Source organism: Lepidochelys olivacea (assembly GCF_965140295.1).
Source record: "Lepidochelys olivacea isolate rLepOli2 genome assembly, chromosome: 3".
Taxonomy (NCBI): Eukaryota; Metazoa; Chordata; order Testudines; family Cheloniidae; genus Lepidochelys; species Lepidochelys olivacea.
The window spans coordinates 98,515,359-98,528,376 of NC_140413.1; the positions used below are offsets into that span (position 1 = coordinate 98,515,359).

The 13,018-nt window shown below is 38.6% G+C and overlaps 1 protein-coding gene across 11 annotated transcripts in view; it reads right to left on the bottom strand.

Moving 5' to 3' along the window:
* The window catches only part of PTPRK (protein tyrosine phosphatase receptor type K), a 581,803-nt gene that overhangs the window by 118,953 nt on the left and 449,832 nt on the right, over positions 1–13,018 (bottom strand). For all 11 annotated transcript variants that reach the window (XM_084622841.1, XM_084622840.1, XM_084622838.1 and 8 more), the window contains exon 8: positions 7,192–7,494. In XM_084622841.1, coding sequence (XP_084478967.1) covers positions 7,192–7,494 — 303 coding nt within the window. The remainder of the gene's footprint in view (positions 1–7,191; positions 7,495–13,018) is intronic.

A 13,018-nucleotide genomic window follows, 5' to 3' on the forward strand; every position in this document is an offset into this window, starting at 1 on the left:
GCTGCTTCTGGGAGCCGCACGAAACTAGGGCAGGCAGGGAGTCTGCCTTAGTCCTGGGTTCCTGCTGTGCCATCGACCAGACTTTTAACGGCCCAGTCAGCAGTACCTACCAGAGCTGCCAAGGTCCCTTTTCGACTGGGCATTCCGGTCACAAACTGGATGCCTGGCAACCCTACCTATCTCACTTTCTGTAAACTGGTAAGGGCTAGGACACATCTTTACTCCTAGGTAGCTCTTCTTGGCTATTTCCAAGGTCTCCTGACAGGTCCACATGCAGGGACTTCCCTCAGGGTCTTACCTCATATTCCCAATGCTGAGCCAGGCCTTTCTTTATATAATCTTCCGCAGGCAGTCACATAACAATTGGTCAGGTAACCCCTTGTCTGTTTGGTGACTACATTTCCCACCAAAAGGGCCCAAAAGCCAAATCAGGCCCACTGGGTGTATATCCCAAAGCCCAGTGTCTTGTTACACTATTTCTTAGTTGTCTTGTCAATTCCCATAGTCCTCCACAAGTGGTATTTCTTTCCTCCTTTCAGTTGTTTTAATAATTAATACTATATTAAAGCACAAAAGATAAAGAGGAATATATATTAAAAATTACATTACTCAGTTAAGATTCCAAATCAGTGGCCAAATATTTGAACTAAAAATTACAAATATCTTTCGGCAATGGCAGAAAAATTGGAGCTGACATCTAATCCTTGAGCCTCTGCATTCACTTGGGCGACTCAAAAAGAGAGTGTGTGGCTCTGTCAGACTTCCCTTTTTTTCTCCCAATACCCCTATGCAATGGCCCCTCAACCTCTTTTGGGGCCCAGCATTTTATAACACACATATCCTTAAACCACAGCTTCAGTCTTAATTCTGAATTTCCTTGTTTTTATGTGCATAAATCCATTTTATTTTAGACAAGGTTTGTCAATTTCTAACTAAATGGAGCTATTCTCATACCAATATGGATAGGGCTCCCAAGCTTTTTGCACAAAGAGTTCTGAATTTATATTTAAAAATATAAATAATAATAAATATACCATAAACTGAAAGGGAATTTCATCATGGATTTATGGTGGAAATGTCACTAGCTCCTTTAATGATTTATGGATATCACCAGAAGACATTTCATGAAATTATATACTTGTATAGTGCATAGCTTATAATTTATTCTTTTATATATTTATAAGATGGCAGACTTTACAGAATATTATGCTTAAAAATAACACAATCAATTGATCTGACATCAGAATAAGTCATTATTTTAGAGCATTAAATTTGCATTGAATTATGTCACAGTCATAAAGAAATTGTAATTCCCAAACAGTGTCAGTTGAATATTGTCCTGCATGAATTTTACAGGAAAGGCATTTACTACATCAGTTTTAGTAGAACAATGTTTTAACGGACACCAGCTACTATAAAATGATTCCATATTGCTTCAGTTTTCCTGCTACATAATAATGAAAGTATCAACAGAATATTTTCATTATTATTAAGGATACACTCCATGGTGAAGGCTGCATGGAAATATACACACTGTATAGAGACATAGGTACAATTATAGTACGAAGAAATCCTTTGTTGTACAAAAAAGGTAATATGTACCAGCAAGAAACTGATAACATTTACTCGGGGGTAAATATCAGCTTACAACACTTTCAGTGAAGTGCTTTGTGGTTGTGAAAATAGCATCCAAACCCTATCTATCCACATTTCACTCAAGTATCTGATCTTTTTGTTCTTGTACATGGGTTCTTGACCTGGAGGTACTGAACCCTATGGGGGTTGTGAACAGATGTCAGGGGATCACAATCACCATGCCTTTCTCATACTGCTAAATGGGAGGAGGGTCCACAGCTTCATGAGTTGGGATGCTAGGGTTTTCATGGGACAGAAAAGATTGACAACCACTGTTCTGGTGTATATAGACTATGGCTGCAGGCCTACAGAAGATTATAAAGCCATAAGATGGGGGTGGGGAAAAGGGACAAAAGAATATGGAGAAAGGAAAAGAAACTGAGTAGGTAAGATGAAGGAAAGAAGAGAAAAAAGGAGTGGAAGAAGGTTAAAAGGCAGCATAGTGAAACAGGGAATGTACAAAGAGAGAAAAAAGGAGACTCAGTATACATGAATTACTTTATGAGTAACTTGCTGATTAAATATGTAAAAATTAAAAGATGTAAAGTTTCAGAAGAGTATATTTAAGAAAAAACCCATCTCTGTTACCCAACATCAGTATTTGCAATTTTCACAGTATTTACTATAGTAAATACATAGATTAGGATTTGACAAACTCTCTCTTTCTGGTATAGGAGATTACAAGACAATATGATCTGGAAATTAATCCAGCTTCACAGAGAAATTCCACCTAATTTTCCAATACAAATTCTAAAAATGGAAAAACTGAGGAATTTATTAAAATGAAAAAGATTTGAGAGAAAAAACTTAAAATGGTCACTCAGGGAATCACAGAACAAACTCCCACCACACAATTACTACCAGTACACAGTTCCAAAGTACTTTCTGAGGTAAACAATGGGAGAACAGAGAAGATGGGCATGGCACTGTAGAAGTATCCTTTTCAATTTGACCATTGATGCAAACAACATCCTGTAATGGAGTCAGCACCCGCCTCTCGCAAGTGCCCCTTTTCTCTGGCTGATAATGCCTGCAAACAGTTCTTTTCACAGGGTAGTGCCCCTCTGGCCGATGGTTCTCTCATCAGGTCTTCAGCAATTCAGCCCTCTGGCCGAGCCATACTATCCCCCCTTCCGGGGTTTACAGTCCAAGTTCTTATCATGGTCCTGGTATGGGGCCATGGCTCTAAGGCTTCTTCCAGAGGCACTGCCTTCTTCAACCAACCAGCCCAGGCCCATGTCAGTACCCGCAGATGGTGGTGTTTCAGCAGGCCTCCCTGGGCTCATCTTCAATCAGACCAGTGGGGCACTTCTCGGTAACCTCGCTGGCCTGGCCAGGTTCTGTGCTCAGTCCCCGGGGGCTTTAGCCTGCCTGCACTGACCTTCCATTGGTCCTGCTGCTCTTCAGCAGCCTTCCCTGGGGCTTCAGTCCGGTTTGCAGTGAGCTCTCCACAGTGATCTATCAGTGGTACCTGGTGTTCACTCCTCAAGCTCCACACAGCAACTGACTTCTCTGCTCTTCTGCTTGTCTTATATAGGGCCCTTCTGGCCCCAGATTGGCTGCTCCATCAGCCCCTCTGATTGGTTGTTCTTCTGCAGCCACTCTAGGCAGCTTCGAGGACTTCTCTCTGCTCTTATTCTGGGGAAGGGTGAGGCAGGGCAGTGAGGTCTCCAGCAGAGGGCGTCTGGACCTAGTCCACCCTGCCACACATCCACATGACTTTAAAAGACTTCCTAAATCTGATACAAAGAACTGTCAACTTTGGACTCAAGGTACAGGGTTAGACTGGGAGGAAGAGAAATTGGAAAAACTGTGCTGTTGCAGTTTCTGACTTCATTAACATAAAGCTGGAATAACTTTATAATTGGTTTCAATTAAGATATATTACACCCTGTAAAGGAGAGGGGAACTCACGTTAACACTAACTCCAATGTAAACAAGGTCACCGATCTACAGGTGGGAAGATTCAGAAATTCAAGTGTTTTGGCAAGCTCCAGTATCATTTGACCAGAGTGACAAGATTCAGTATCTTCCTTGATCTCAAAGCCTTCATACTCCATATTCCCAACAATAATCCAAAAGTTAAATGCAAGGTGAGGTTTGTACATGTTGTAGTTCTTTTGGCCAAATTCTGCAAATCTAACTGACTAAAGGGTATGAGAAGAGGATAAAAGGATATCTTGAAGAGGCACCTACTCAGCAACAGGGAATGACGCTCAATTCACGTGGGCATAGCATCATTGCTTTATTGATTCTCATGCAATACAGCAACCATAAATCCCTATACTAAAACCTAAACATATCAATAGTTCCCTCCAGTTTATATTTCTCACCACCTACAAAAAACTTAACACTACATTTGATCTGCATAAAATATTAAAATTCTGTATGTCTCAAAAAATTCCTGTATATCAATCTCTGTGGCTCTCCACAACTCCTTGTATTCTCTAGTTATACTGTGAAATACTGCAACCCTCTCTTCATTATTGCACTGTCTGAAACATCATTTTTCCTGTTTGTTGGAAAAACTGAATACATGCTAAAAACGCACAAGTGCTCCACCACATCCCAGTTTTGATTGCAGTCAGCATTTACACAACTCACTTCACTGCTTGTACACATATACAAACACAATGCACTTGTTTCAGTTTTCTCTTTTATGTATCTATGTTAGGGTTGTCAAGCGATTAAAAAAATTAATCAAGAGATTAATCGCACTGTTAAACAATAATAGAACACCATTTATTGAAATATTTGTGGATGTTTTCTACATTTTCAAATATATTGATTTCAATTACAACACAAAATACAAAGTGTACTGTGCTCACTTTATATTTATTTTTGATTTACAAGCATTTTCACTGTAAAAAAACAAAAAAAATAGTATTAGGTGAACTGAAAAATACAAGTATTTTAGTGCAATCTCTTTATCATGAAAGTTGAACTTACAAATGTAGAATTATGTACAAAAATCTGCATTCAAAAATAAAACAATGTAAAATTTTAGAGCCTGCAAGTCCATTAAGTCCTACTTAGACAAACAGGTTTATTTACATTTGCAGGAGATAACGCTGCCTGCTTCTTGTTTACAGTGTCACCTGAAAGTGAGAACAGGCGTTCTCATCGCACTGTTGTAGCCGGTGTCACAACATATTTAAGTGCCAGATGTGCTAAAGATTCATATGTCCCTCATGCTTCAACCACCATTCCAGGGGATATACGTCCATGCTGATGACTGCTTCTGCTCGATAACAATCCAAACCAGTACGGACCGATGCATGTTCATTTTCATTATCTGAGTCAGATGCCACCAGCAGAAGCTCTGTTTTGGTGGTTCAGGTTCTGCAGTTTCCGCATTGGAATGTGCTCTTTTAAGAATTCTGAAAGCATGCGCCACACCTCGTCCCTCTCAGATTTTGGAAGGCACTTCAGATTCTTAAACCTTGGTCAACTGGTATATCTATATTTAGAAACCCATATTGGTACCTTGTTTGCGTTTTGCGAAATCTACAGTGAAAGTGTTCTTAAAATAAAAACATGTGCTGGATCATCATCCAAGTCTGCTACAACATGAAATTTATGGCAGAATGCAGGTAAAACACAGCAGGGGACATACAATTCTCCCCCAAGGAGTTCAGTCACAAATTTAATTAATGCATTATTTATTTAATGAGCGTCATCAGCTTGGAAGCATGTCCTCTGGTATGGTAGCTGAAGCATGAACGGCATATGAATGTTTAGCATGTCTGGTACATAAATACCTTGCAATGCCAGCTACAAAACTGCCAGGCAAATGCCTGTTCTCACTTTCTGGTGACATTGTAAATAAGAAGAGGGAAGCATTATCTCCTGTAAATGTATATAAACTTGTTTGTCTTAGAGACTGGGTGAACAAGAAGTAAGACTGAGTGGACTTGTAGGCTCTAAAGTTTTACATTGTTTTGTTTTTGAGTGCGGTTATGTAACAAAAAAAATCTACATTTGTAAGTTGCACTTTCATGACAAAGAGATTGCACTACAGTTCTTGTATGAGGTGAATTGAAAAATACTATTTCTTTTATCATTTTTACAGTGCAAATATTTGTAATCAAAACAATATACACTTTGATTTCAATTACAACACAGAATACAATATATATGAAAATGTAGAAAAACATCCAAAATATTTAATACATTTCAGTTGGCATTCTATTGTTTAACAGTGTGATTAAAACTGCAATTAATCACGATTAATTTATTTAATCACGATTAAGTTTTTTGAGTTAGTCGCATGAACTAACTGCGATTAATTGACAGCTCTGATCTATGACCTTACATGTACACACACACACACACGATAAACTGTTTCTTTCTCTATTATGTGTACAGAATTATATACATTATTCAAAGTTTGTATGTCTTTTCTAGTGTCTTGAATTGGCAGTTAATCAGCTAAAGTTATGGAAACTAAGCCAGCTCTATTTACATACAATAGTTTTCATCTAATTAAGGAACTATAGTTCATGCTGTTTTAGTTCCATATTAAGATTCATAACAGACAATCACTGAATAGCTTGATAAACATCTGAATCTGTCCTTTGTTTCTCCTCATGTAAGTAAGGCTGTCTTACTAGGGGACTTAAACCAGGAACTTTAAGAAGGAGGTCTCAAAAAATTACATGTTCTCTTTTTTTAAAAAGTCAGCTAATAGATAACGTGTGCGCTATATAACATGTAACATATTCTGTTGAAGCTATCCTGAATTTCAGGTAAAATATTGCAATGCTGAACTGAATATTTAAATATAAATGTACAGAATAAGTTTCCTCCATTGAATATTCTAAAAAAAAAAAAAAAAAAAAAAAAGGTCCTTAACTAATACCACAAAAACTAACACCTTGTGTCCAATATGAATATATTTCATAATTAAGGAAACATTTTTATCGTACATAAAAGTTATGCACGGTGGCATGGGCTAAATGTTGGTCCGTTTCAGTTAGTTTTTCAGAATAACTACTAAAATATTTCAAAAGCCATAATTTTGGGGGCAATTTAACCTTCTTATAACTAATTAATAGACCAGCAGTGGCCAAAGTGTGGCTCGCAAGCCACATGCGGCTCTTTTAGTGTTAAAGTGAGGCTCGCAGAACCCCCCATACTGCCCCCACCATTTTCCATCTACCAGACTGGGTGGGGGCAGGGGAGCTTGGGAACTCTGCCTTGCAGCGAGGTGGTGGGGTAGGAGCTTCTGCCCAGCGGGGAGTGGGGTCACAGGGCTTCAGCCCTGTGGGCTTCTCATTCTGGGGTTCAGGGTTTCAGCAGAAGAGGGACTGAAGCCTGGAGTCCTGTCAGGCGCCTCCTGCACAGCTGAAGCCCCAAGCTCTGGCCCCTGGCAGGTGTGCCCCAGTGCTCGGTCTTCTGAAGATTGCTGTATGTGTCTTAGAAGACCAGTAAGATTGGCCACCCCTGTAACAGACTGTGACCTTTGTTCATCAGAAGACATATTTTAACTCACCAAACCATTCCCTCCCGCTCCTTTAGATTAAATATAATTTCTAAAATAGCATTTGTGCATACCATCTTCATCTGTTTGAATAATGGTCTCCTCACTCTCCTTTCTCCCTTCAGGATTAGTTAGGATCATTTTGAGGCTGACATTTGTGTAAGGAGGCAGGTGATCCACCACATGCTGGGGTGCTTTGGGGTCCATATCCAAGCAGTCCGCTTTGTTCTCATTGTGACCACGGAAGTAGTGGTAGCAAATAGTTACATTGAAAGTGTGACATCGAGTAATATTGTAACCCAGAGACTCCCAATCCACTGCAATGTGTCTGGCCTGGATCTCAGCAATCTTCAGTGTTTTTGGTGTTCTCATGGGCTCTAGAAAACACAGAATATAATTGAGATAACCCTGTTAACGTTTCCCACATTCACATTGACTTGTTAAGTGATACACTTAGAAATGTCAAAGCACCAGAGATACCCAACAAGTACAAACTCATCACTGGAAAAAGTGACACCCCTTGCAAGAAATACCCTAAGGTGAAATGCCACACATTTTCATTTCTCTTCTGCTCTCTTCTCTGTAGGTTTTAATCAGTGATTAAGATTTACCAACATTAAAAATAAAATGTTAATTAACAGTGCTAACAATTCAAAGCATTTAAGAATACAGAAGGCAAATTCAGGAAGAGTGACCAAAAGGCCACCACAGCTGTTGTTGCTAACTTCCCCCTATCTCCCCTTTATCGTTTTTTAAATGAGTAAATTAGATAATATATCATAGTGGTGAAGAGTCAACATGCTCTTCGGCATGATTTATCATGCCACCAAACTATGCTGTATACTAATTACACTAATTGCTGTACTAAACTAGCAGTTACAAAAATGATGCAGATATTCATTAACGTTTATTATTTCAGTAATGATGCTATTAATTCAAGCAAGAAAGCCAAGAAATATTACAAAAACACTTTTGGGTGTTTACATCATATTCTACCTCCTTTTACCACCCAATACACTTTGTCTGTGCATAGCTCTGAGCTAGTAATCAGTGCACCATCACTCAAGCTCAACTGTTATCTGCACATGAACTTCCACTCAGCTAGAAATTAACAGCAGAACATGGGATACTTGGCTGGGTTGCCATCAATCTATCATTGTCTCTCCAGCGCATTCATCCCTCATGCAAGACTAACTTTTATAGTCAAACTTAATTAAAATGATTACACAATGAAAGTCATGACCATGAATATATATACACTAGAGCTGCACTAGAAATTTACCAAGGGAATGTTTCTACACTCAATATGTATTTGCTTGCCAAAGAAAATAAAGCAAGCTCTAGGGTACACTTTAACCTTGTGTCTTTGCTGATTCTAGGTGAAAACAAGAGAGAATACACATATGTGAAACACAGATTTTTCTTTTTGGGGTGTGACTGTCCTGTGTAATTTTCATTTATGAATCAAGAATCTCAAGCAGGCAAATGTTCTGTAGAAAGCACAGATGGCATATCCAAATGTGTGAGAGTCTCAAGGAATATACTCTATTCAGCATGCAGTTTACAAAACAACTGCAACCAAACTACTTAATTTTCTTTCTCTACACACACCAAGTTATGGATTAAAAGCCACACAGTTTTCTTAATATTTACATTAACCCATCACCTCCCTCTTAAATCCACTATGAGCTTGAATTTACAGATTACTGTGTACACACACGTGTGTTCTCTTCCACCCTTGAGTACTGAGTTACTACCAAATTTGTGGTAGTGGCCTTCTGAACACGTTGCCCAATGTGACAAAACTACTAGGGTTGAGAGAAATCATTTAATGGGTCTATGGAGATCAGATGGATGATGGAGGGATATAAGTTTCCTTTGGAAAGTGAGCCCTGGGTGTTACTTGTCTGCTTATCTATCTGAAAAATAGTAGTTATAAAGAAGGGCAGTAACTTGATAGTTTCTCAGGATACGCCTATGCTATAAGCTTTGTGGAAGGGGTTTTTCCATTGCTGTAATAAAGGCACCTCCACAAAAGGCAGTAGCTGGCAATGTCTATACTAGGGCTTAAGTCAGCCTAACTATGTCTCTCTGCGGGGGATGAATTTTTCACACCTCTGAGCAACACAGCTAAATTTACCTAAATTTTAGGTGTAGACTAGACCTCATAATGGGATGGTTCAGGGTCAGTGTTTCCCTTTCACAGGTGCAGAAAATCCATATTCCAATGTTTTAGGAGAATATAATCTCTAAAAAGGAAAAAAAAATACCAAGTCTTTTTAGGCCAGACATTTTAGACTTAGACAAGGTGGGTGAAATAATAATCTTGTATTATGCCAACTTCTGTTGGAGAGAGAGACAAACTTTTGAGCTTACAGGTGACCTGAAGAAGAGCTTGTCTCTCTCAACAGAAGTTGGTCCAATAAAAGATATTACCTCACCCACCTTGTTTCTCTAATATCCTGGGACCCACATGGCTACTACAATACTGCATACAACTTTTAGATTTAGATTTTTAAGACAGACCATAACAGGAATAAACATCCCTATGCACTCAGATTGAGAATTTGAAGTCTACAGAAATAAGCGGAAGATTGTGTAATTAGACAAGTTTTGTTTTATATATCATTTTCTCTTCTACAAATGATCCCACTGTTCTCAATTTTCTTTTTCCTATCCCAAGCCCCCATCCTGTGCTATAAAACACACATTTCTAACCTGCTCCATGTATTAAATTAATATAAAAAGAGCATATGCACATAATAATATAGGATAGTTGGTTCTAAAGATTCAAGCCTTGCATGTCTGAGAATCAAGCAAAGCCTTAAACCAACCGGTGATGGGAAATGCACTGATTTTTTATTTGGTTTCCTCCAAGTCAGAACCTTAATATGGATTCACACTGTGTTACATAGGATTTTTGAAACAAACAAACAAACAAAAAATACGTGTTGTTAATTTTGAAAAAAATATTTTACAATCCTATGCAAATTTTACAAATATGTGTCAGTATCAGAGGAGATATTAAAAAGCATCCTTTATCCACCTGTCGAAAAAGGAGGAATAAGATAGGAAGCATGATCTAGCTTTCTCACACGCACTCTCATCTTTGGCAGAGATTAACCAATTCTGCATGACTGAGATGGTAATTAAAGTCTACAGAGTCTCTCAACAGCTTTGGTAAACTGTGCCAACTGTCCCACTGCTGCTAAAATGATGCTTTAAACACAATTTTACTCTTGCCTCTGAAAAACATTCACAACAGGGCTCTCTAGAGGTAAAGTCCAATTGTTTTAAACTGCTGCACCACAAATTCTCCATCTGTAAGACCCTGGTAGAAAGTAATCTTCCAATAATTATTTTCCTCAGACAAAAAGCTATTGAATTGCTTGGTAAGCTTCAGGAAACTCGCTGCATCTCATTACAAAAAAAAAAAAAAATTTACATAAGAAGAAGAGGAAGCTCCCTCCACACCCATACTGCCATGATGTACTTCAGAGTTTTACTTTCCCCCAAAATGTTATCTTAATTCTCCTGTAATTTGTTTCCAACTGATGGTTCTTTTCTCAGTTAAAGATATCCTTTCAGGAACAGCAGTCCAAGCCAGTGTGTGGTGAGGTGTGTAGTAATTATTAATCTCATCCCTTGGTGGTTGTAATTTCCCTTCCTTGAACTGTCCAATCATAGCTAGAACTGCTTTGTCTAAAGTGCATGAATGTCACTCCAGAACTTGCTCCTCTGTTATATTAGGTTATACCAAAGTGGTATCCCATGCTTAACATGAATGGAATAAGACTCCCTCCAGAACACTCCTAATTTCTTAATCAATGAAATGAAGCTAAAAGAGTAACAATACACAGCTCTTGCCAGTTTCAAAGCACAGTACAAACATTAATCTTCACACCACCTGGCCCTGTCAGATAGGTAAGTATTATTATTCCCATTTGACTACTGAGGAAACAGACACAGGGAAGTTAAGTGACTTGCTCAAGACCACAAGGCAATTCATTGTCAGAGCCAGGAATAGAATTCAGATGTACCTGGCTCCCCGCTCTGTGAGATAACACTGGCTAACAATAGCAGTGGCACATGCACCAAGCTTAGGTTTCAAATACTAATTCCCATTGGAAAAGATAACTCTATCACTGCTCCTCAATGTCACTTCGTTAAAGGGGATTAGAAAGATTTTGCTAAAAGAAGAAAAATATTAACTGAGTATCTATGCAGAATTAAGGACAAGTAATTTGAAAAACACCACCTTTATGTACTCATCCCCTTGAGTCTCATGTTACACCTATCCTCAAACTTTAGGCACAGGAACAGTTCAAATTTTTAAAAGAAAACTTTACATGAAACAATTTTAATTCACCCAGTGTCAATACCCATCCACACTTCCTCATCTCCAGCTCAACTTCTCCCTTCAGAAAAAAATCTGAGTGAATAGATAGATCTTGCAGCATGCTCTGAAGGACAAACTTGAGAGTCTGTTACTCCAAGTCTGTTTCATTGTTCAGCAAGCCTCCCTCCACAGAGAACACTGTTCCCCCAGTCTGACGTGAAAACATCTAGGGGCCATGAATCCAAGTTGACTGTAACTTTCAGATTTAAAATGAGAGAGAGAGAGAGAGAGATGTTCTTTAAGGCCCTGATTTAGCAAGGAACTTAAAGGATGTGCTTAAGAACCTTAGTTGAATCAGGGCCTACAACACTTATCTGTCCAGTACTGAATTTTGCATCCAAGATTTTCCTAACAAGGACCTAAACAAATCACAGTTAACAGAGTGCCATTTCAGGTGACTTGTGAATTGTCAAGAATCAAAATGGGATTTTCAGATGCAGTAAAGTGAAGGTGAGAAACTATTTCTCAAGTATTTGGAAAATTGTTATTTTTAACTTTGTACAAATTTGGGGTTCATTATACTACTTTGCAATCTCAAGCTGTTGTTTACGTTGTAAAGCTATAACAAGGGACAGTATTAAATTTTTTTGTTTTTGAGTTTAAAATATACTTTAAATCAAGCAGTTAACTATTTGGAATTTTTGGCATTAAATCTTGTTTTTAACATGAAAACGTGGGGTTTTACTCAAAAGTCATTTTTCCGAAAAACTAAAAAAATTAATTAAATGCATTTCTTACAGGGGACAACTCTTCATGTGGGGCAGTGGCAAAGGGCTCAAGTGGCTCATTAGATGCTGTATGAGGAGAGAAAATCAGTTGGCATTTGAAAGATTTCCAAGTTAACTGATAGGAAGCACAGTAAATCTGAGTATTTTGATTAGCCAACGGCATACCCTTTTTGGTCATTACTGTGACAGGAAATGTGAAGGATTTTATTTTTATCTTTAACTCAGGGAGAGCAGAGTGTGTATGGGGAAGGGAACTCTTCATGTGAGGGGTTGGGGGAAGTTGGATTCAATACTAAATCTAGATTCAGATTGGGAGAGAGGTAAGTGCTCAGATACTATGGTGCCAGGGACCATGTAATAGTTTAGACTAGACTAATCCTTGACAGATCAATCTCTTTTTTTTTTCCATAAAAGGTCAAAATACTCCCTCTAATCACCATTGTCTCCTTCAAAATCACCCCCCCTCCCACACACACTTTTCCACCATTCCACCACCCGGTCCTTCCTTGACCTCCACTCTAATAACATACATGACTTCTCAACTACCTCTCAACCCCTATCTGCACACTCTCTCTTCCACCTCAAGGTCTGTCTTCAATTTTGGCTTAACTTCAATACGTGCTGCTTTGTCTCCTCCTCTCATGCTGTTGAACATCTCTAGAGAAAGTTCCATGATCATGTGGACTTCCTTCACTAAAAATTTATTCTGCCATCTTCCTGCTCAAGCAGCACTACTTTCTCCACTCCGATTCCCATGCTGGTAACGCCAGCTGT